Source organism: Periplaneta americana, chromosome 3 (genome assembly GCF_040183065.1).
Source record: "Periplaneta americana isolate PAMFEO1 chromosome 3, P.americana_PAMFEO1_priV1, whole genome shotgun sequence".
Lineage (NCBI taxonomy): Eukaryota > Metazoa > Arthropoda > Insecta > Blattodea > Blattidae > Periplaneta > Periplaneta americana.
This window is the reverse complement of record NC_091119.1, coordinates 119,310,218-119,335,520: the sequence shown is the minus strand read 5'-3', so window position 1 is coordinate 119,335,520 and position 25,303 is coordinate 119,310,218. Positions and strand designations below refer to the sequence as shown.

The following is a 25,303-nucleotide window of genomic DNA, read 5'->3' as shown; positions in this document are numbered from 1 at the left end:
TTGGAGACAGGCAATGTTACATGTTGTTGGACCATGTGGCCTGATATCTACAGTTATAATTGAAGTTTTCTGCATGTTAATATTATTCCAGGCTGGTATTCATGAGGTCATACGTTCGAACACAACCTAGTGCTTTTTATGTTTTCTTGTTTTTAAGAGAGAGAGAAAATATAATTACTCCTGTCTCTTTTATAACTGTTTTAGTAATTAATATCAGATTCATGAATGTATTATGCCATGACTTTATCATTATTTATTATGACATTATGGCTACAAATGGAAATGAAGAAAGATTTTATTCTCAACAAAAATATCTTTTGTGGTATAAACGAAACAAATTTACTGGTGTCTGCCTTAGCATTCCAGCAACGTTCATATTTCTGTTGATTCAATTTCCCGCAAATGCGATGGATTGTGCCCACTTCACGACGAGAAATCCACCCCCAACACGATACAACACTCTACCACTGTGGGCACGAATGGCAGCATACCTGTGGTCGAATTGGATGCCAGGAGGATATACAAGAATGGGTTCTTCCTTTGTAGTAGAAAAGGTGACTTCATCAGAAAAGATTATCCTTTCCCAATCCTGATCACCATTTCCCACTGCAAAGACTAAACACTCTTCTATATGCTCCTCCTTATGAACTTTCCTATGAATGGCACATCGAGATCTCAAATTTGTGTCCTTAAACAATTTCTCACAGTCTGGTCATGGTTAGGGAAATTAACAACTGCAGCAGTATGAAACGAATTTCTTTCAACCTCTGCCTCTAATTTGGCGTCCTGTTGTGGTGTTGAAATTTTCCTTCTATCATTCTCAGTTTTTCGGCCAAAAATTGCCAAAGTTAATAATTTTGCACTCATTTCCGTGCTGTCCTTTCTGAAACATGGAAACACCTATCTGCCTTGGATGCCGAAAAACCAAGATGAATTAAAGCCTGTATTACACTCTTTCGTTCCTGCACCTCTTTGTGGAGCCATGTCAGTCAAAGTTGCAGGCAGAATTGGCGTCGTGGTTTCCTCAAAGAGTCTTAGCCTCTACCTAGGTATTAAAATAATGGCAAAACATTTACTATGATAAAAATATACATTATTCAATTAGGAAATAATAATATAAATACATGTTAGAGTCTTATTAATAACTATATAATTTGCAAACATAAATTTCACAGAGTTAAAAAAATATATAGTTCATAATCTCGACCTCAGAGTCGTAATTTGTTTTCGAAATACCTGCATTGAACAGTATCCACACAGTAAGTCCTTAATCATTGCTTTGGTTACAGCACAGATCACATATAACAGATTGCTCAGCCTTACAGGCTTTGACTGCAATAACTTTTATCAATTTCACTATGCTGTCATCTAGCTACTGCATAAGAAATGACGTTACAACTCTCATTTGAATTGCATGGAGCAACTGTACTTCAATCTAGCGGTCATTCCCAATCGACGGTGGCGATCCTAGTGTTTGATCTCTTCAACATGTTACTGCTTTTAACATGGGGATGGCCAATCTGTTATATATGTGATCAGGAGTTATAGTTACATATACTACTGCTACTGCAGCTGCTACTACAACTACAACCATTATTGTTATAAATGTAACCTTTTTACATCATTATTAAATATTCAGAATAAATGCCATAGCTCAGTTGGAAGAACGTCGGAATTTAGGTGTCAATGTATCATGTTCAAATCCTCGTCACTCCTTTTCATTTTATTGTGTTACAGGATAGTATAATGTAATAACATAAGAAGAAAAAATTAACACCAGTATTATGCAACTGTATTGTTCCAAACCTAACTTTAAATTTATATTATTTATATCACTAAAGAACAATAATAGAATATAAATGATAACTTGAATATTATTTATATTGCTAACGAACAATGACAAAATAAAATGATAACTTGAACAAGGCTTGAACTTACAACTTCAAATCATTAAGCGAGCACTCTACCGCTGTTCTACGAGATGCAGATATTGAATGACTCCTGCTTAAACACCATAGTTCCGAAACTGCTTCAAGTGTGCAACTACAAATGCATGCATTGTGTAACATCATTGTAATCAGAAGTGGACCTAGAATATATTCGCTGTTCATGAGTGCAGTCACCTTTTTTTTGACAATTGTACATGTATTCTCAGGCAGTACATCCCACTTGACAACATGTGTCAGAGAAAAAAAATTCTTTGTATGCATTTGAAGTCTGATTAATGTAATATGTAACTAATAGGCAATGTATACAATGAAGAGGAAGAGGAACTGGCCACTCTACTCTAATATCTTCCGGCCTATTTGTCTCATTGGTGCCATGTTGGTATCACTTATGAGGTTCATACCTGTCTTCAGAAAGTTGACTAAACAACAATAGTAAACTAAATCATGATTAATTATCTAGTTGTGGATTCTTCAGATAAAGAAGACTTATGACAGATGACAGAAAATGTATTATTCCAATTGATTTTCCATATTCACATATAATTTTCCAACCATTAGTTAAAGTGTTGCTAAATCGGCCAATAATATTTAAATTTTACATTTAATTTTGTTTAATATGCAAAATTTGAGGTTTCGTTCCTTTTCTCTCTTCCCCATTGCAAAATATTTCTAGCAAAAATCACTAATAATATTAGTAAACTACGAGTATTATGCAACAGAAATAATTAGTATTAGTAATTTGTAACTTATAATTTATAAATTTATGCTAATAATATTAGTAAAATCATGCAACAGGGCCCTGACCCTCGCCATAGACATTGAGAGCACAGATAGACATTAATTTGTTTTGCACAGTTTGGATAGCAACACAACGTCCTTTAGTCACTAAGAAATCATTATTCAAAATGGTAGTATTGAGGTCGGAGTTCCTCTGAGCCCAAATTCGCAGATAGCAGTCAACTGCTGCAGTTGTGGCTGAGGCAAGTCATCAACACTTCCTGTATTTCTGCAATGATACAAAATCCGAACAACATCACTCTGATTCACTCTTACACATGTGGCTATTTCTCTTGTTGACAGTCCTTCTTGACAAAAGATGATTATGAGGACACAATCGAATTTCGAGATTGGCCTTCTCAGCATTTCAGAACTGCCATGCAATACTGAAATTCGGGCTACTCTATTTTCTTCTTGACGTTATGACTTCAACTGACATACTGCCTGCCCTCTGAGTTTGATTTGTTTTTGATAAGTTGTGCTCAATGCAAGTTTGCTTACATTTCTACACAGTTTAAAGGACTGTGTTAATGATGTTTATATAAATATTCAACATAGTGTAATGATAGACGAGATTTACAGGGTGATGAAAAACTTTTTTTGATGTGTGTAGGATTTATATTTCTTTGCTGAACAATTATATTCTTAAGTTTTTCTTAATAAACTATAAACGTACATCAATTCTTTCAGTTTTTACATTCTCTCTCTCTTCAATAATCTGTACAATCTATCTACATTAGTAAAAACTTATTGTTTAGAGACATGTCATACTACATTAAGCCATCATCATTCTTTACAGGTATGCATACTACTCAAAGAACAAATAAAGACAGGAATTAATATGCATTAACAGGCAAGGTTTTGTATCTTCTCTTTGATCATTTTAAAAAGATAATCCCGAAATTCAACAACACATTCAGTGCAAAGAACGTCAGCTCCAATCTATAAAATTTATTACTCACAGAAGTTTCTGTAAATAGCTGAAACTGAAAATTCTAATAAAGTTTGAGTTACCTTGGAGAAAAAAGAAAAAGCAATAATTGTTCTGTCCATCAAACTTTCGTGTACGTGGAGTCATGGTATCCTAGGCTTTGACAAGGAAAATTTATTACTTATTATTTGCAACAGAAGAAAATTAGTTTTTGATTCTCTAAATTGATCACTGATTTGCCCCCTTTAAGTATCATCATAAGACTACGAATTTGATTAACAGTGACTTATGTCGTTTCTGTTTTAATGTAACAGAAATTTGAAAGCACAATTTTTGTGATTGCTTGACTAAGGATTAACAGCATTTTGAAAATACAAACGAGAAGGTTAGAAAAATGGCAGATTTCTATAAGAACTCAGTCTTGAAATAAAACTGATAGTAAGTAGGTTCAGTACAAAAATTATGTACTGTCATGATACATTAACAACCAAGGCAAAAATCTCTCATTTTTTAAAATTCAAATACAGTAGAAGCCCCAAATACTGCGGATTCTAAGGCAGTGAAGAATATGTCCCTCGACAGAACAATACCATTATTAATTTATTAGCAACATTCTGAGTTGTTAGACATTCAGTATACTTGTTCATTAGTTTGCATAGAATGATTCTGTATTCTACAGTGTATCAGAAAATCTATCTCGATTTGAGAGGAGTCCCACGCCATTCCTAGCATCCTAATATTCTAATTCCACACTTCTCAATGTTTTGATTCTGAATAGTTTTGTGAAGTGCAGAAATTCCTGGCGGTTTAAAACCAGTACCAAATAAGGAATTAACTCTGCAGTAGCCAATTTTGGTAATTCTCTCAGGAGACTCCCTTCACATAGATTTCTTGTTTTTAAGCTCCCGCATCTGCTCACTAGCAACTCTACATTTGCGTACTGTTGAGTCTTGAGTTCGGTGCACGTGTGATGTCCCAGAAAGGAAAGCTTTTTCAGTGAGCCACAAAAACAACATAATTGATTGTGTGGAGAACAGTGTGTGAAAGACAATTTTATCAAGTGGGGATTGTATCCCAGAAGAAACAATTAGAAATGGACGAAATAAGAACTTGAACTTAGAAGTTTTGTCACTCTACAGGTCACCTTTCGATATACTGCGGTTAAGCTATAGTGCGGTGTGAAGTATGTCTCCCAAAAGCCGTGTTATATCGGACTTCTACTGTATTTATTCCAAAAAAAGTATTCCACAAAGATCTTGAATACTGTATTTCATCGCATAATTGTCATCTTCGCAAAATGGTCGCACTCTTATTTATAGACAAACTGATTAGGATTTTAAAATTTCATCACATAATCATTGCATGGATATTTCTGTTTATCATAATAAAGAATTAAAATAATGTGCGTCCACTGCAACACAAAATATCTTTACACTCAAGATCGAACGTACGAGAAACAGAAGTAGCAGCTGTCAGGAAGTAAATGGAGTGGAGGTGTGAGATGTTAGCATCAAGCCAATAGCCATAAACGCCTTTAGGTGGTTCTGAGTGATGGTTGTTTATGAGTGATCACATACTTTTTTATGCCTACATCAATCATCTTTCCATGGACTGGTCCAGTAGTCAGATAATATCGACTTCAGTGTATCAGAAGTACTGGTACATGTGATTCAACAATACTGTGAATGTTTTTAGTAAATAAAAAAAGTGTTTTTTTTTTTCTTTAATTCAAACCACCACAATAATTATTATTTTAAAGGTATTATTCACGTCACAGTTCCAGCCTTACACAAATATCGGTTTCCTGTCTTCCCTTTCCTACCTCTTCTACTATGAATCATGCAACTTGACCCTGCTTGCTCGCACACTCCGCACTGATTTTGACACCAAGAAAAAAGTAATAAAAATGCGACGATCATGCGATGAAATACAGTATGTCACAAAATTAAATTAAAAACACAAAATCTTGAAATCTGCGAAGTTTCATGACTATCTAAGAGAGTCAGGTTGTGGCCTGTGTTGATTTGACATGTGACTCACCTATTAACAGAAATGGCTACTCGACAGAGGTGGCCATTACAGCTAGTTTCACAATAATTAATTTTTCTTTTTAGTTAATAAAATCGGTGTTGTTTGTAGTAGAATTCACTACCTTAGCAGGTTCAGAACTGTGATGAATTCAGGAGAAAAAACCTTTTCCACTGCTCGATTGGCTCTGACAAGTCAAAATAAGTATAGGAATTATTAATTTTTACAATTTTTGCAAATTCTTTCATGAATATATTAAAACTGCCTGTCGAATTTTATTTTTTAGAGAGTTATTTAACAACTATCAACTGTTATTATCTAGCGTCTAAATGATATGAAGGTTATAATGCCAGCAAAATGAGTCCAGAGTCCAGCACTGAAAATTACCCAGCATTTGCTCTTAATGAGTTGAGAGAAAATTCCAGAAAAAACCTCAACCAGTAACTTGTCCTAACCAGGTTTTGAACCTGGGCCTGCTCGTTTCACGGTCAGGCATGCTAACCATTACTCCACAGCAGTAGACCCTGTTGAAATTCCAAAGAAAGGATTTATTAATTTTTCACGAAAAACTCTGGAAAATAATTTAATCATTTAAAGGGAAAAAAATGAAGATCAAAAGCATATTCTTCCAATGCAACTATCTCAATTAACCTCAAGTTATCTGTAAATGTCGTATGTGCTACACTACAAATACTATCTCGAAACTTATAAATTATTCCTTATTCCATACAAGAAGACTCCACATGTAAACAAATGCACGTGTTCGAAGTCCATCTCACAGGCAACAGAACAAGGAACCTCTTTATGGCACCTAGTATGCGATATTCATTAGTTTCCAGTCTGAAAATACAACCTGTTGTACATTTTCGAAGATTTAATAGGAAATGTGCCATTTTTCTAAACACGAAAAGAAAATACAATATATGAAGTTGGAAAATTAATTGAGGCTATGAAGAAGGAATGTGATTTGTAAGCGGGGGCGAGTATCAATCGGTGTGGTGCTGTCGTAAAATTGTATGTTGTTATGTCCTGCAAAATATGTGATAGTGTAGACGAGTGGTCATCAACTCGATGTCCTGTGATGTCATCTCAGCCTGCCCTGAAGCCCGCTGAGCTCATGTTTCGCTGCCACAGACACAACAGAGGCTTGCGATGATGACTCCTTTTTCGTGATAATTGTTTCTCATAATGATCAAATTGAACTTAAAGTAATGTGAATGTTTAATACTAATATTTGTATGAAACCAATTGGTTGATAAGTTAGGGATGAAATGAAAGCTGAATAAAACTAAATAGTGTACTGCATTTTAGATTTCTACTTTTTCCTTTCATTTTGTTAATGCATTAATGAATCATTAGTGAAAATATTTACGGATTTTCTGTAATGATAATTTTACGGAATTTCTGAGCTGCTTTATTGTGTATTAATTGCTCAATATTATACATTATGATCTGGGCAGTGCATGAACTGAGGAAATTTTGTAGATTGTAGTCAGATGAATTAGCTACTTCTGAGGTAGGATTTACTTATTTTCATTAACGAAAACAATGTTCGCATATATATGTAGATCCAAACATGCACAGTCTGTCAAAAGCATGCTGATGAAGCCTGAGAAATTTGACTGATGGAAAATGTAAATAAAAATCACACAAACTTCTTCCTGCTTTTATAATTCACCTTCAGTTCACTATTACACTATCAGTTCGTAATTTCTAGCTGTAGCTCAGAAGAACACCATCTACATCCATAGTGGATGGGTCTATGATAGAGATAGAGAAAAATAATGTAACAGTACTTTCGGAACAGTTCCGAGAAAATAACAGTTTCAAAAAAAGAACTGTAGATCGAAACATTGTTCCAAAATAACTGTAGGAGTTTCTGACATACTGTTCCTCATAGGAAGTGGATTACTATAAAATAGGGCTTGCCAAACTACGGCCTGCAAGCTACTTTTATTTGGCCCACTTACTAACTTCAAAAAATTAAAAGTAAATAAAAAAGAAAAATAAACAGTATGCATATATTAGACCAATTTATTCACGAATTTCGATCGATGAAATCAAATCAGAGGCTCAAATTCTTAAACAAATTGCTCATGTACTGTGAGAACAATGATGTTGCTACTATATACTGGTTGCAAGCAGTCAGTCGCCAGGCAACCATGGGTTGGCCAGCCCAAGCACGAAGTGTGGCAACAGAGCAAACAGAGATTGCACCGCAGTAAGCTGACAACAGTAACTTCTTTCGGTACATGCTCACACAATGTGAAGTGTTAAATATTATCCAGTTAAGAATAATATTAGCACTCTGAGTTAATCCACAAGCATTTACTAGTAGTTCTTACTGCGTAACTTAATTTTAATTATGGCAGGAAAAGAAAAGAAAGGAAAAGTGGACAGTGAATGTCGTGTATTTAAACAACAATGGAGTTTGGACTATTTTGTGATTGAAACTGGAGAAAAGTAGTATGCCTAATTTGTAATGAATCAATTGCTGTGTTTAAATAATATAATATTCGCAGGCATTACAAAGCCAAACATTCTTCAAAATTTTCACAATTTATGGGGAAGTTACGGAATGATAAATTTGAAGCAATGAAACGTGAACTATCATGCCAACAGAATATTTTCAAGAAACAGAGATCAGACAAAGAAGCAGTCAACAACAGTGGCTAGTTTAGGCCTATGTGTATTGCAAGAACTGGCGAAAAGGGGAAAAACCTTTTAATGATGGTGAACTGCATGATAATGGCGGCAAAAGAGATTTGTCCTGAGAAATTAGATTTATTTAAGAACATTAGTCTTTCAGTACATATAGTTGCTCGAAGAATGGAAGATATTTCCAAAAACATAACTTGCCAGTTGAATAAAAAAATAAAGCAGTTTGAATATTTTTCACTTCTACTTGATGAGTCCTTAGATGTTTCAGACACTTCACAGTTACCGGTGTTCATTTGTGGCATAAACAGTGACTTTGAAGTCATTGAAGAAGTGGTATCTGTATGTAACATGCGTGGAACTACCAGTGAAGACATCTTCTGTGAAGTTGAAAAAACACTTACTCGGTACAGCTTTGAAGTGGGAAAAACTTAAGTGTATCACAACAGACGGGGTAGAAACATGTGCGGCACGAAAATGATTTTGTTGGAAGAGTATTTGAAGTCTGCAATATAGCTGGGTGCCCAAAGCCTATATTGCACTGTATTATCCATTAGCATGCATTATGTGGAAAAGATTTGGAGGTACCTGTTGTCATGGAGCCTGTAGTGTCGACAGTGAACTTTATTTGATCCCATGGACTTAACAACCACCAATTCCAGAGTTTCTTCTGGAAATAGAAGCAGAGTATTCCAATATTCCCTACCATACTTCAGTTTGGTGGCTCAGCTGCAGAAATATATTACTGAGATTCTTCAAGCACAGGAAAGAAAATGAAATTTTCTTGAACGAAAAGAAACAGCCCCTGCCCATAATTGCTAATTGTGATTGTATTTGGAAGTTGGCTTTCCTTTCAGATATAACCAAGCATATGAATGACTGCAACCTTAGGTTACAAGGAGGAGGAGGATTCATCTCTGAACTCTACTCAAGTGAAGGGATTCAGAAAAAAGTTGGAGATTTTTTGACACCAACTTGTGAACAACAGCTTCCTTCATTTCTCATGCTGTGAAAAATTCAGCATGGAAGGCACAACAGAACAGTCCATTTTTTTTTGTCAGCAGGTTATACACTCTCTTCAACAACAGTTCCAGAATCGCTTTTCTGATCTCGATGTCAATGCAGAAAACATCAGTGTGTTCCAAAACTCATTTGAATGCGACGTAGAGAAGTTGGTGGATTTTTACAACTGTCTGCCGAGTGACACATGTTCTAATTTGAAAGACTTTGCACGAGGATTAATATCAGTGATTGTGTCAACTTATGTGTGTGAAAAAACGTTTTCAAAAATGAAATATGTCAAATCAAAGCACAGATCTGTTATGTCTGATTAACATTTAGAGTCTGTCTTGCTCATTGGAAGCACAAAATTAGAACCACAAATATCTGCAATTATAGGGTTGTTTCCGATCTCTGGAAACGAATTTGAATGATGTCATGTGCGTCAGGAGTCACACGACAGCTGAACTGTGGCGAGAGGTGACAAACCAGTAATGAGTGATCTCACAGTCAGAGTGCATGTCGTCTCACAACAGCAATTCCCAAGAAATTCGAGTCTTTTTGGAAGGGGTACATTATGACTCTTTCCAATGCCAAGTTCAGTTAAGTGGAAATAAAAGAAGCCAGCAAAAAAAAGTGGTTTCGTTATTTCTAAGAAAGGCATCTTAGTATTTAATATTTAATAGTATTTATTTATTTAACCTGGTAGAGATAAGGCCGTCAGGTCTTCTCTACCCCTCTACCAGGGGATTACAACTACAATATAAAGAATAAAATTACATCTTCTGTGTACTTAATAAGATTGCTAAAGCTCAAATAGAATTAATTTGCATCATCTCATGGGGTGCAACGGCTTGTGGCAGGGGTGGATTTGCTTGCTTTGTCCACTTTTGAATTAATCCTATCCCAGCTTTGCCAATCTTATTAAGTACACAGAAGATGCCTTTCTTGGAAATAATGAAACCACATTTTTCGCAGGCTGCTATGATTTTCACGTAACTACTTGGCACTGGAAAGGGTTGTTATGTCTCTTCTTCTTCTTCTTCTTCTTCTTCTTCTTCTTCTTCTTTGGCACTACGGCCCTTGTAGTCTAGCCTTGGCCTCCCTTAGGATCTTGGTCCATTCCTGTCCAACCAGAGCCTTCTGCCTCCATCTTTTCATGCCTAGAGTCCTTAAATCGTCCTCCACTCCATCCAACCATCTTAGTTTCTGTCTGCCAATATTGCGCCTGCCTTCTGGTTTTGTGTTTAGGGTTGTTATGTACCCCTCCCCAAAAAGGCTCGATTTTCTTGGACATTGCTACTGTGAGACACTGTGCACTCTGATTATGAAATCACTCACTACTGATCTATCACCTCTTGCCGCAGTTCAACTGTCTGTGTGATTCCTGACGCACATGACGTCATTCAAATTCGTTTCCAGAGATCGGAAACAACCCTGTGTATATCACAGAAAAGTCAGCTTCATTCTCCACATTGAATACAGACCGTTAATATTACATGTATCATAACAGGTATTAATGTCATGTTTGCGTGTTTTATTGTTAAGCAACAATGACTAATAACTTGTCAAGTATTAATTGCAACAGTTAATATGTAAGTGTAGGTTTCAGGGCAATAAAACACTAAATTTTAATACTAATGTTGTTTATGAGCTTTGTTTATTAGACTTAATTCAAACTTACGTGACTTGGTCCACAATTCTTTCTTGAATGGTTAATGTGGCTCTCGCTATGAAAAGTTTGGCAAGCCCTACTGTAAAACATACCATCCAAATATCTTGTCTGGAACACTCCAGATACATTCTCAGAGACTATAACAGCTACAGCCTAAGTGTTCCCTTGGATGTATAGAAGTTCCTTCACAGGTTAGTATGATGGGGAAAGCACGAAATTTTTAACACCAATGAATTTGCAGGGCATATTTCAATATTAAACAATCAGCCTGATTGGCCAATCACCTTCAGTTATATTATTTGCTATTAATATAGTAACAAGAATGGAAAAAAAAAAAAAAACTGAATTGTAAGATTGTGCCTATTATTATTATTATTATTATTATTACTGACTCCATACGTTTAAGTCTTGAAATTGTGAATGAAATTCCTCCCAAAAGAGATGATGACCAATGAGACATACTAATTCTATTCAACATTGCAGTTAGCGCCTGCCAAGAGTCGTTACTGGATGGGACATAGGGATGCATAATGCCGAGGATGAGGCAATGCCCGATTGCCCTGCACAGAAGCAGTGCTGAGTGCCCGTGCCCGCTTGACGATCACTGATGTAGACTATAATGGTTGAGCAAATTGCTGGTAATTCAGGGCTCAAACATAATATAGGGAAACCCTTTAGAAACAGTCCCTTGCCAGACAAAGATGCTTCATAATGTAAGTACAATCTTGTAAAAATCCCGCAAGCATTCAAGGCTTTACATCAGGTTGTTCCTTAAAATAATTATCTGTTATGACATGTCATCTGTCATTTCTCTACACATGTTGATGCATGCCTCATTTTCCAGCGCGAACACAGGACTAAACAGCAGTTGGGGCATGAAAAGATTTTGTGATATGTATGTTAATATGTGAAGTCTTCTTGTATAAAATGATTTGAAGAAAGTATTAAATATAATTACTATTTTAAAATTGTCCCATCTATATGATCAAAAACATAAAGTCTGTGTACTTTATTTTCTACATGTAAAGAAAGACATGTTCTTTCTTACTTTTTGCCCAAAGTTTAATTGCTCTGAGTGCAAGTCGAAAATTCTCAATATTTGGTACAAGTCTCAAAATTTCATCTGTCACACGACAACCATTCAAACTCCGCACACACTTCTGATCTAAGTTCTTGAGCAAGCAGTCATCTCTCAGGTCCTGCAACATAAGAAACCTCAAGTTCTTAGATAACACAATCTTATGTCTTATATAAAAAGCATAAAGAGAATCACACGAAGCATAAGGAAAACATTTTAATTTCAAAATTTTCTACTAGATCATATGAACTGAAAAATATCCTCCAATTTACAATTACCACAATCATTCACTCGCAGTTTTCTTCCCAAGGGCAGGTCTTCCACTGCAAACCAGCATTGTCCGCATTTCAATAGGCAGTTTATTATTAGCTAGAGATTCAGATAGTTTTTCTTCTTGATCAGTTGGAACATCATTCTTTCTTCAACGACTCTTTCTAGAAAAGCTTCATTTTTCAATCTTCCTGTCTTTCACACATTCCGTTCTTCTCCATATCCACATTCCAAATGTTTCCAGTTGTTTCTCTTCACTTCGTCGTAATGTTCATGTTTCTGCCTCATATAATGCCACTCTACACACAAAGCACCTCACTAGTCTCTTCCTTAGTTCTTTTTCTAGAGGTCTGCAGAAGATGCTCCTTTTTTAACAAATGCTTCCTTTGCCATTGCTATCCTCCTTTTGAGTAGCTCATGTTACTATTTATGGTACACCCCAATTATCTGAAGCTATTTACTTGTTCCACTGCCTCATTTCGAATTCGCAAGTTTATTTTCTTTATTCCTCTTCCAATAACCATGGCCTTCGTCTTGTTTGCATGTATTTTCATCCCATACTGCTCGCAGCTGTCATTTAGTTCCAGTAGTATATTCCTTAGTATCATATCCTCTTCTGTTAACAATGCTATACCAACAGCAAATCTGATGCACTTTATACTTCTTCCTCCTACTATCACTCCTCCCATGTTCTGAAAACAGTTCTTCACTAAATTCTCCAGTAGATGTTGAAGAGAGTAGATGATGAAGAGTATCCATGTTGTACTCCTCTCATTATTCCAATTCCCTCTGACATTCCTTTTCCTTTCCTGACTTTGACTTGTTACATATAAAGGTTACTGAATAGCCTTCTCTCTTTCCAATCCAAACCAATTTTCGTCAGGATCGTCGTAAGTTTATTCCAGTCCACTCCAGATCCACAAATATTACATACACTTCTTTAATATTTTTCTCTAGGTATCTTTCGTTAATTGTTCGCAGCAGTTCAATTGCATCTCTCATACTTTTTCCGTTCCTGCAGCCAAATTGTTCTCCTTCTCCATCTTCTTTCCTCCATCTTAGAACATAAGCGTCGATTCAGTATTTGCAGGCGTATCTTCACCAAGTGCGATGAACTTGTTATATTTCCTGGCATTATTTTTCCTCGGTATTGGCAGCAACACTGCCTCTGTTAAATCTTCAGGTCTTTCACCTTTCTCATATATCTCAATGTATAATGATAGAATTTTCTACTTGTCTTCATTAAAGCACTTCACTAATTCAATGGGGATTCCATCAACTCCTGTTGCTTTCCCATTCTTCATTTCCCTGAGCGCTAGCTCATCTTCTTCTTTTAGAATAGAAAATCCTTTTTCATCTTCTGATACGGCTACTTCATCTTCTACAGCTAAGTTATCTGGACGATTCCCTGTCTCATTTAGCTCTTCTACATATTGTCATACCATCAGATCTATGCCCCTTCAGCGCTGTCGTCGTTCTTGGAAAAGTTAACGCCTCTACTCACCCCATTCCACCCGTTTCTCTCCCACTACGTCAAACAGCAGGCCACGAACCTCGCCGAATAGGGATGTTGCCAAACTTCCGTCAAACAGTGTCATGTTTCTTGAATATTGCTTATAATACTGTAAGGTTAATTATTACTTATTTATAATTTAATTTAAGTAGGTCTAATGACGCTGATTGACTTATGCAAAATGCTATTATTTGCTTAATAATATTTCTTTCACCACTCCGTGCTACAGTATTCATGTTGAGTTGACAACACTGGACTGCAAGTGCAAATAAACTGTCCTGCAAGAAGGCTCAAAATTGTGAGTAGTGGGTGAGAGAAAGAGAGAGGGATAGAAAAGAGAGAAATAGGAATACAGGGAGAGAAATGAATTGCCGAGGCTGAAAAGGAATTAAGGTTCAGTTCGCATATCTTACGGGGGCACAGATTCGATGGTCGGACTATACTTCGTCCATCTGTTTAGTATTCCTTGTTTGTCTGTAATTTAATTGCAGATTTTGTCTGCTATGAAGCAAATGGATTTTCTGTTCTTATTTGTGAAGTGTAAACGTTTTACTTTGCAGTATATTAAATCATATATTTCTTTTCTCTTTAGATTCTCTATTCTTTACATATCTGTTTCATCCAGTCTTCCTTTGCCTTATCAGTTTTTTTTTCTTATTCATTGTTTAGTTTCTTCTATTTTCTTCTGTATTGATATTTTTCCATTTTCTCTCTTGCTCCAACTTCTCCAACTTTTTCCCTGTGACCTATGATTTCTTAATATGCATATCTTATCTGTATCCTAATGTTTCTTCTGCTGTTAAGTGCATACAGCTTTAGATGAGTCCAGTGTGGATTCTAATATAGCAGCTTCATCTTGAATATTTGCTTCAAATTCCCTTCTTTCATCTTAGTTCTTCAGTTCTTCCATGTCAAATTTCTTCATCACCTCTCTTCCTTCTACTTTGTCTATCAATAGAACACGATCTCAGTTAATATCTGCTCCTGGTAGATTTTTTTTAAGCAATTTCGAAATTTTTTCTATACCAGTACATAAGCTCCTTTTGTCCCTTGGACATGTTCACGTTTATTTTCTTCTTCTTTCTTCTTGTATTTCCAACAATCATTGCATTCCCTCTACAGAAATTCACCAAATATTTTCCTCTGCCATTTCTTTTTCCCAATCCATATTTTTCAACTATTCTTTCATCTTTCTACTATTGTGTTCAGTTGCCCAATAGGATTATGCATGCTCCCTCCTTCTCTTTAACTACCTCTTATATCTTGTCATAGCTTTCTTCCACTTCCTCATCTGCTTATCCACTATGTGGCATGTAAATTTGCACTAGCACTAAGTCTATTTTCTTCCTTAGTAGTCTCACCATTACCACCCAGTTATCAACATAATGCACTGATATAACTTCATCTCTCACACGTGGTTCCAGTAAAACACCAACACCATGACTTAGTATACTTAATACAGAATGGAAGCCTTAATTACTTATAACAAATTAATGATTCATTTGATTTTAACAGATTTTGAAATATCATTCTACACTACACAAAAAACTAAATAAAATATACTGTGTCACAATAATGTTTATGAATGTATGAATTCAATGGCTTTAGATTCAAATGTCAAATTTAATTAACTGCATAATTCAGATTCTCATGCAAAAAAATCTTACCATTGTGTCAGGAATTTCCTTCAAAGCTAATCTGGCAAACAGCATATCTATCTCAATGCCATCAAAATTCATTTTTATGACTGGAACAAAAGCTTCTTCAACTGCCTGTTAAAAAAAAAAAAAAAGAAGTGACAATAGTGAACCAAATTTTATACTGTAACAAAATGCTGAATGCTCAATAGAAGGGAAGAGGGTAAAGGAACCACTACATGTTCAGCAATTTTAGAATTTTAAAACAGGCCTTCAAACAAATGACTAACTAACTGGTAATGTTTTCACTTTAACTATATCACTACAGTATACCATGAAAAGCTACTTATTATTATCAATAACTAGAGGCATGAAAATATCGCAATTGGATATATGTAATAAGAATAAGAAGCATGCGTTTTGCTCCTTTTTAAATTTTACTTTACAGTTCATCATAATTGCAACACTTTGCAGCCAGTTTCATTATTGCAAATTGATGCTATAAATGGATATTACTGCAATTGTACTTTCACCGAAATAGGATCAGTTTCAAATAATGCATAATTTATTTTTATTTTACTTCGAATAAATGATTTAGACTTAGTTTCATTCTTCAGGACATAGCCAGGAACTTCGTTTTTGTGTAGTCTCGCATACTGTAAAACAAACATGGACAATACTAACCTTTGCTATTGTCTGCAACAGAGCACATGGACCAGCAAGTATAATTCTGAGACTCTCTAACATGGACATGTATAGTGTGGCGAGCTAATAGAGAACCTTGTGGGTGTAGCTAGACTACAATTGAACATAAATGGCGCGAATTGTATTATGTGAATAAAATAGAAATTTAAATTACTCTATCTTTAACATTAGGACCAATCAGTCATTTTGACCCATAATGATATTTAATTTGTTTGTATCTCCTCTATGTATTGGTTCATCAAGTTCATTCTTTGGGACTTTTATTGCATTTACTCTCTTTAGGTCCCCTGAAAATTTCAAGTTCCAAACTAGTATTTATGGACGTAACAAGTACAGCTACCTAGTAGAACCAAACAGGTCATTTTGACTGGTTTGCTCTCTCTTATTTTCATGCAGCAGCAAACTACAAATATTGCTGTTTTATGATTGTCTTCCGCTATCTAACAATGAACTCAATACGTCATTGCCATGTAGCAAGTTCATTGAATACATGCGACAAGTCTTTCATATTACCGAAAATATTCTCTTTACGTAGACTGGTTGATACTCAAAATATATGAACGACAATAGGGAGTTTATAACCGCTTTCCTGTGACATAATACAGTAAATATATTTTGGATGACAGCAGCAATTCTTTTGACAACTGTGTGAAGTATTTCATTAGTCTATCTCAAGATTTCTATTCGCAATTTACTGTAGTCCTTTTGCAAACATGGCACAAAAGGATTCAAGTGATGTACTTCTGGCATAAAATATTATGAGCGATGACGAATTCTGTATTATTTAGAAACATTGCCAGAAATATATTCGGAGAGAGAATTCCCAGTTAGTGTTTGTGACTGAAGATGAGAATGAGACTGGTGGTCCTAATTATATCTCACAAGATTGTATATCCCAGCAGTGTCCGGAAACCAGGGAGGAAGCCCTATCAGATTGGAGGTTGTCATAGCAGAAATAAGACACCACAAGTCTGCACAAAGTGTAACAAATTTTTGTGTGGCCAATGTTCTGAAAGAATCATGTATGTGTGTGTGTGCAAGATGTGATTATAATAACCAATACACCAGTGGTTCTCAAACCGTGGTATGCGTACCACTGGGGGTATGCACATGATATTTAGGGGATAAGCAAGCAGCTTTCAAGAGAATGTGAAAATATTTTCCCGTCCTACCTTTAAAATAAAATATATATCTGAATGTTGTTGGCAAAGTTTTAACTTTGCTGCAAACAGTCATCAATCTAACAACTATTTAAGGAGACCATGCCTTATTAAAGTTGAAAAACCTGTGTTTATTTAGCATTTGTTTCAGAAGGCAGTGATATTTCAAAGTTGGGAAACCTGTGTTTATATAGCGGTTGTTCCAGGAGACCATGATATTTCAAAGTTGGGAAACCTGTATTTAACTAGCATTAATTGTTTCAGGATGCAGTAGCTTGTAACTTTCACGGAAAATAGAGTTCAAGAATACTTTTTTTTTTAATTTTCTTAGTTTTTAACACAGGGCTTCAAGCCTTTTTAATCCTTTTCTCATAGCAATTAAGATGGCTAAGTGGTTAATCAAACAAAGTGGGCATGTGAAAAGGCAAATATTGCAATCTGAAAGTGAGGTTACTGGTCGTGAAAATGATTGTGATGAAGTTGGTGTTCCAATCGAAACTGTATCTTCTTCGCTTAAGACTAGTCAACAGCAGATATGTCAGCATAAGTTCAGAAAATATGATCCTCAATACTTGTCTTTAGGATTTTCGTATGCAGGAACTGAGTCTGTACTAACACCTCTATGTGTTTTTCGTCTTGAGACCATTTCCAACAATTCAATGAAGCCATCTTTACTAAAAAGACATTTACATACAAAACATGAGAACCTGAAAAGTAAAGAGAAAGGAAGCTGAAATAAAATCTGGCAAACAAAAAATTGCCTCATTTTCATCTCTGAATATGAATGCCTTTGAAGCATCATTCAAAGTCAGTTTGTGAATAGGAAAGGCCGGAAAACCACAAACAGATGATGAATTATATTTACTGCCTGCTGCCAAAGACATGGTGACATGTGTTATTGGTGAAAAACAAGCAAATCAGCTAGATTTTATCTCTTTATCTAATGATACTGTGTCTCACAGGACCTCTTGTACGGCTAATGATTTGGAAGAGCAACTCATCAGCAAACTGAAGTCCACAAAATACTGTGCTATTCAGCTGGACGAGAGTACAGATTGCACTAATATGGCGCAGTTGCTAGCATTTGTTAGATATACTGATTCAACCTCCGCTGTGGCAGAGGATTTTCTCTCCTGCAAGGAGCTTCCAGGTAGGACAACAGCACAGGAGATATTTGACATTTTTAATGCCTTTGTAACGCAGCATAGTATAGACTGGAAGAAGTGCATTTAAGTTTGCACTGATGGTGCACGTACTAATGACTGGCAAGCATAGTGGTGTGGCTCCCCAGATCAAAAAGGTTGTGCCACAGGCAAAATTCGTTCATTGTAGTCTTCATAGGGAAGCTTTAGTAGCCAAGAAATGTCCAAACAATATGAAAATAGTATTGGCAGAAGCAGTAAAGACTGTTAATTTCATAAAATCTAAAGCAGGCAATTCCAGATTATTTTCTATCTTATGTGAAGAAATGGAAAGTGAGCATAAACATCTTCTCTTCCACACTGAGATAAGGTGGCTCTCGAAAGAAAATTATCTTGTTTGTTTGTATGAATTGAGACAAGAAGTACAAGTTTTCCTCTCTGACAGGAAGTGTGAGTTGAGCGAGAGATTTACAGATGAGCATTGGCTGTGCAGGTTAGCCTTCTTAGCTGACATCTTCCAGCAACTGAATGAACTGAACAAAGATCTGCAGGGTAAAGACACAACGCCCTTCATGGTTCATGACAAAATAAAAGCTCTAAAAAAGGAAACTTCAATTTGCAACATAAGAAGTTGTGAATGGACAACTGACATTCTTTCCATTCTTGGAAAATTTTGTAAAAGAAAATTAACTTCAGCTTCATGGTCCCATGATCAACGACATCAAAGTACATTGTCTGGGTATGATTGCAGACTTTATCTATGAATAATTATCACTTAGTAATACATAATATTTCATGTAATGAATTAACAAATAATTACTGTAATTGCCCACATCTAACACCTTCCACACAAGTCAAATATTTAGGAATAATTATAGATCAGCATTTACATTGGGATAAACTAATTGATTTTATGTGTACAAATATAAGACAGACAATTTATAAATTCATAATACTTCGAAATTTCATCACTAAGGAGGCACTGAGAATAACATTTTTAGCTTTAGTACAACCATTAATACAATATGGTATAATAAATTAGGGTGGAGTAGCATTATCTGTACTTAATCTATTAATTTTATTACACAGATGATTAATAAAAATTTGTCTGATCAAAAATATGGATTACCTAACAAATTTAATTTATAGAGATTTTAAAGTATTAACTATTGAAGAAAGTTATAAATGTAGTTTACCAACTTACTACCACAGAAATCAAATAAAACATAAATCTAATCGACATGAATATCGTACTCAAAGACAAAAGTCTACTTTCCCATTAATTGAGCCTAAATGTCATACAAGTGCAGCTCTTAAACATGGTGCTAGTTTCGGCCCAAAACTTTATAATAAAATTACAAACCATTTTCCAAATTTGAAATATTTTTAAATTGAAGCTTTTAAAAAAGAAATTTATAAAATTATCCATGATATATAATATTAAATGTATTTTTTTTTTAACCTTTTATTTCTGTCGACTATATTTGTTTTTATTGAATATCACTGGCTTCTGTCTGATTATCAATATATATTAAATGTGTTTTTCTCTCTTTTTCTCTTTCTTTTTTTTTTCTTTTTTCTTTTTTTTTCGCTTGTGTGTTATTTATTGGTTTGAATTAAGTTACTTACTGTATTTAGTAAACTGTCCTTGAAAATTTTATGTTATATTATTGGCTAAGACCACACCGTACACGAGCCTGGCTCTTACGATAGTGGCTAGAAACATTTTTGTTTTATAATTTTAATTTGTACTCACTAGCTAGCTAGTTAAATAAATTAAAATATTTTCCTGAGAATTTAGACAGCAAGTTCTGGATGCAAGACCCTTTCTCTACAGTGGAAGACACCATTCTACCAGACTTCTTTTCAATGAAAGAAAAAGAAGAAATTATTGAACTGTCCTGTGATGAAACTCTCAAATCCAGTTTCAAGAAAACATCTTTGACAAACTTTTTATGCAGACACTGGACGAGTTTCCTTACATCGCTGACCGTGCTGTGAAGTTTATGATACCATTTTAAACAACATATGTGAGAGTGGTTTCTCATCCATGGTGTACCTAAAAAACAAGTACCGCAATAAACTGAATTTGGAGCCAAACCTCCGCTTGAGACTTTCAACTGGACAACCAGACATCAGAAGACTGTATCAAGCCATGCAGGCTCACCCATCTCACTGAAAACTTTGATGAATCGTAATCTGAATAAGAGGATTGAAAATATTCATTCTTAGTTATTACATGCATTTCATTTTGAGACTAACAACATTAGTGTCTTGTAAACTTTCATACATTATTGTTATTGCACAAAATTTGATACTGACACCAACACTCAGGTTGCTCTGCTGTGATGTGTTACTAAATTTATATCTCTTTTCACGATCTTGTCTTATTAATTATACTGTGTATTTGAAAGATATGTCCTTTATAAATCAAAAACTGCCTTAATAACAGTTTGGCATGTGGTCGTATTTTTTTCAACCTGTCATTTAGGAAAACATTATTGTGGAGGTACATTAAATATTTAGTCATGGCTAAGGGGTACATTCTCAAAAAAGTTTGAAAATCACTGCAATAGACGGTAGATACATACAGTAAACACAAAATCAATCAGTCAATCAATCAATTAATCAATCAATTTTCTTAATGTATCCAGCTGTTTGCTGACAACATAAAATCCACTATAGTTCAGTGTAGTCTTTTCAGTTCTTCTTTCTCATGAGAAATGAGGGATATTTTGATCGGTATTCATTATAGATGTCTGTTGCTTGTAGCCAGAGTTGGGATGTAGTCAATATATACTGCAGGGGTGTGTCTTCTGCAACTGGTACTGATGATTTTAATTTACTTCTTTTGTGGTTTATGGACAGAGAGTATATAAGAATGTGTTCCAGATCTTCATCATGATTATTACACCACAGACAAGTAGGATTATCAGAAATGTGAAATCGGTGTAGGTACAATTGTGTGACAATGTGACCTGTTCTGGCTCTTGTTAAAAATGTCTGAGCATGTCTGGGCAAGTTTTTGTACATTTCCAGGTCATTTGGTTTCTTTTGAACAAATTGTAAAATTTTTCCTTTGTCAGAAGAGATACAATTGTTGATCCACAGATTTATAAAATGAGATCTTACTGAAGCAAAGGCACTGGATAGAGATATCATTTGAAGAGGTCTTGGTTGCAAATATGTTGTCTGTTTTGCAATATTATCGACTTTCTCATTTCCAGGTGTGCCACAATGACTAGGTATCCATTGAAATGTTATTTCCTTTTGGAGTTTTTTTTTAGTTTATTTCGTTGTTTCTGAATTGGAATAATTCTATGTGCATATATGTTTGGTACATATTTGATTATATTAAATATAGCCCCTTTGGAGTCGGTAAGTATGCAAATAGATTTTTCAGAAATTTGAGTAACACACTGAAGAGCAGCATCAATAGCTAGCAATTCTGTGTCAGGACTGGATGAGAATTAACATGGTATGAAATAACTTTCTTGATATTTTGGAATATAATACCACAGTCTAGTATATACAGTCACGAAGCTCAATACATAGTAAATATGCATCCATAGATAGTTGCTGACCACTAGGATCACTAATATCGCCTCATTACAGACAATGCGAAATACAGGGACATCATTTTATTTTTACTAACATTTCTAATATTAACCTGGCTATACCTTTGGATCAACGATTAAGAACCGGAAACACCGATTTCTACCACTTCCACGACTGGAGTTCGATGATACTGGCGTAATATACAATACAGTACTAGGTATAGGAGGGAAGAAAAGTAGTTCATCCATTTACGTAATCTAGGAAATATCGCGATTTAGAGTTCGATAATTTTCATTGGGTTTTTGTTTAATCAATATACGGTACAGTGTTCACAATGAGCGTTTTTACTCACGAACTGAGCTTTCCATGCGGACGTATTCATTATGCAGTGTATATTATACTATCTACAGCACATTAGCGTACAATGTAGAGAATAAAGTTAAATTGAAAAATAATCATAATATGGAAATTTAAACACATTTTTGAAAATGGTGGCAGTTCGTTTCGATACAGGCTTCAGTTCTAATGTGCATATTATAGCACTATAAACTATTGTACGTAATTCCAATTACCAGGTTCGTATTTCGTATCAGTAACTCATGTTGAAATAATTCTGTACCTACTCTATAAAAGAGACCTTACGTACTGTAAATTCTATCTTCACTTCTGCCCGATCTGAAAAGATAAAATTACTCAGATATGCTATCTACTGTCCGTCCAAGTGATTATATCGCAGGGTCGTAGAAAAGGGAGGAAATCACGTCACAGTTAATTACTTAATGAGGCCCTTTTATTTAAGTTATTTTAAACAATTATATGGGTACAATATTACGTAGACGTCCAATTCCTAACAGAAATTAATGTTCCCAGAAAAGCGCTAAGACAGCCAGGCACTAGCATTTACAGAGAGGCGAATAGAAGCAGGTGGGGGATGCGACGTAGGCAAATGGAAAATGATGCAATATTCAAAGCTCTTTCGTCACTGGAAAACGCGAACATATTTTTGAACTGTTTACTATATCCGTAAGGGTACTATGACTATATGCGGTCTTGGATCTATGTGGAGGACGGTTGAACATCATTACTAGAAGGGGTGGGAGTGAAGTACATTCAAAAACTCAGGTACAATAAAAATTGAAGTAAAAATAAAATGATGTCCCTGTATTACCGGCACAGTCTTTTGTTCCTAGCACCCTCACAACTCAAGCTTCGTGACTGTATATACTAGACTGTGATAATACCCTGCTCCTGATGTCCCATTATTAGGATTTAGAGATCCATCTGTATAAATTTGAAGGTGATCCTTATATGTGCTGCAGAGTAGTTCCATGGCATCTAACTTAAGAATGTATGGAGGATCATTTTTGGAATGATTTCCTGGAATTTGTATGCTATGTTCTGGAATCACCCATTTCCATGGAGGAATTTCGTTCACAACTGGAGTTTTAGCAATGAGTGTGTCTGTGATATAGATTGGTATTTCTTCTTTTTTTATTTTATAGAAATTACACAGGATATCATCTGACAGTTTGAAGAACATCTGAGATCTGGATGAGGCTTGCAATTTTTAGATCCTTTTTTAATACATAGTGTCTGATGGATTGAATTTTATATTCAATTTGTAGGGCAACAATTGACGTGGTTTTTGGTACTCCTAGGCATAATCTTAAAGCTGCATTTTGAAGAACAGAAATTTTTTGTAGATGAGTTGCTGATGATTCTCCCCATATTTCACATCCATAGATCAATTTTGATCGTATATAAGCATTATAAAACAGACACATTGTCGTGATATCTGATCCTCATTCCTTATTAGCTATGATCTTCAAGAGATTTAATCATGGTAGACACTGCGAAGCAACAATGGTTAAATATGTTTTCCATAAAAGTTTTTCATCAAGAATTAATCCTAGGATCTTTTTAAGCTGTATCTTTTTGTGAAGACAGTATATTCAGTTTTTGATTGTGAGATAGATTCCATTTGGATGCTCAATTACTGATATTATTTACAGCTGTTTGTATAACTCTCATGCTGAGTTGCAAGAAAACAGACCTATAAATAAAGTATTCCTCCATCAGTTAGTAGATCTTTAAAGTTAGTGGATTGTTGGGTTGCATAAGAGAAATTTAATGGGTCACTAATTATTGGATCGTTAACCAAGCATCTTTGGAATTCACAAGTGACGCAATGGGACATGAATGAATAAAAAGGAACATCGGCTGCTAGAATGATGTGAGGCATTGTTTTTATTGTCAAAATTTGCAATAAATACGAACCAGAAAGAAACCAGGAACAGAAGTTTCAGTGAGAAATCAGATATGCCTATTTGTTACTTTTTAGAAATAGCACACGAGTGCATTGATTTTATAGAAAATAAAAAAAACAGACTACAGAGCATATAACCTTGTCATCAGACGATGAACTAGAGTCTGTAATAAAGAAATAAATAATAACTTCGCTATTCGAAGAATTAATGAATAAATGAATAAATAAGTAAATAAATAAGTAATCAAATTACCGTATATCGATGGCTAAGAAGAGATACCTCTAACAACAAAAATGGTAACTTAATTTAACTACATTATTATTATTATTATTATTATTATTATTTAGATTAACTACATTATTGTGTTCACAAAATTGGACAGTGTACTAATATATTGTTCTCGAATAGAAGATCTTGCAAAGCATAAACATATATAAGAAGTTTGTATATTTTGAGAAAATAATTTCTGAAACAATTTTTTTATTTACCTGTAAATGTACAAATACGAGGATCACTTTTTAGCCATCAATATGCAATATTATTTTAATATCGTGTATGTTATAGGCCTATTATACAAAATATTGCATGCCTGGATCTCATACAGGTAACATTATGATGAATCAAAATATATAAACTACTCGCCAATACACAAAATTTACGTAAGATGACTGTCTAACAGAGGAATAAGTATTATTATAGGTAGGAAATCAGAGCTCTAAGTCAGTGAAACCTTTAACGGACCAATAACACTAAAGATGTTTCTTGCAACGCGTCTTTCGAACTTATTGGTCCGTTAGTAGCCAACGAAGGAATAAATGCATTCTTGCTACCCGTTTCAATTGGATCATTGTTCGTAACTCATATTTTAACATCATCTGCATAGATACTTATTTTTATCTCAGCTGGAACAACATCAGGTAACTCGTAACATTATATTAAGTAAATTTGGGCTTAAA

The 25,303-nt window shown here is 34.9% G+C and overlaps 1 protein-coding gene across 5 annotated transcripts in view; it reads right to left on the bottom strand.

The window, feature by feature from the left end:
* hrg (poly(A) polymerase hiiragi) overlaps nt 1-25,303 on the bottom strand; it is a 136,393-nt gene that overhangs the window by 55,437 nt on the left and 55,653 nt on the right. For all 5 annotated transcript variants that reach the window (XR_011331384.1, XM_069821433.1, XM_069821431.1 and 2 more), the window contains exons 5-6: nt 15,546-15,650; nt 12,066-12,216 (exon numbers count right to left, since the gene is read on the bottom strand). Coding sequence is in view for 4 of the 5 variants with exons in the window: in XM_069821433.1 (XP_069677534.1) it covers nt 12,066-12,216; nt 15,546-15,650 (256 nt within the window). In the remaining variant the exon portion in view is untranslated. The remainder of the gene's footprint in view (nt 1-12,065; nt 12,217-15,545; nt 15,651-25,303) is intronic.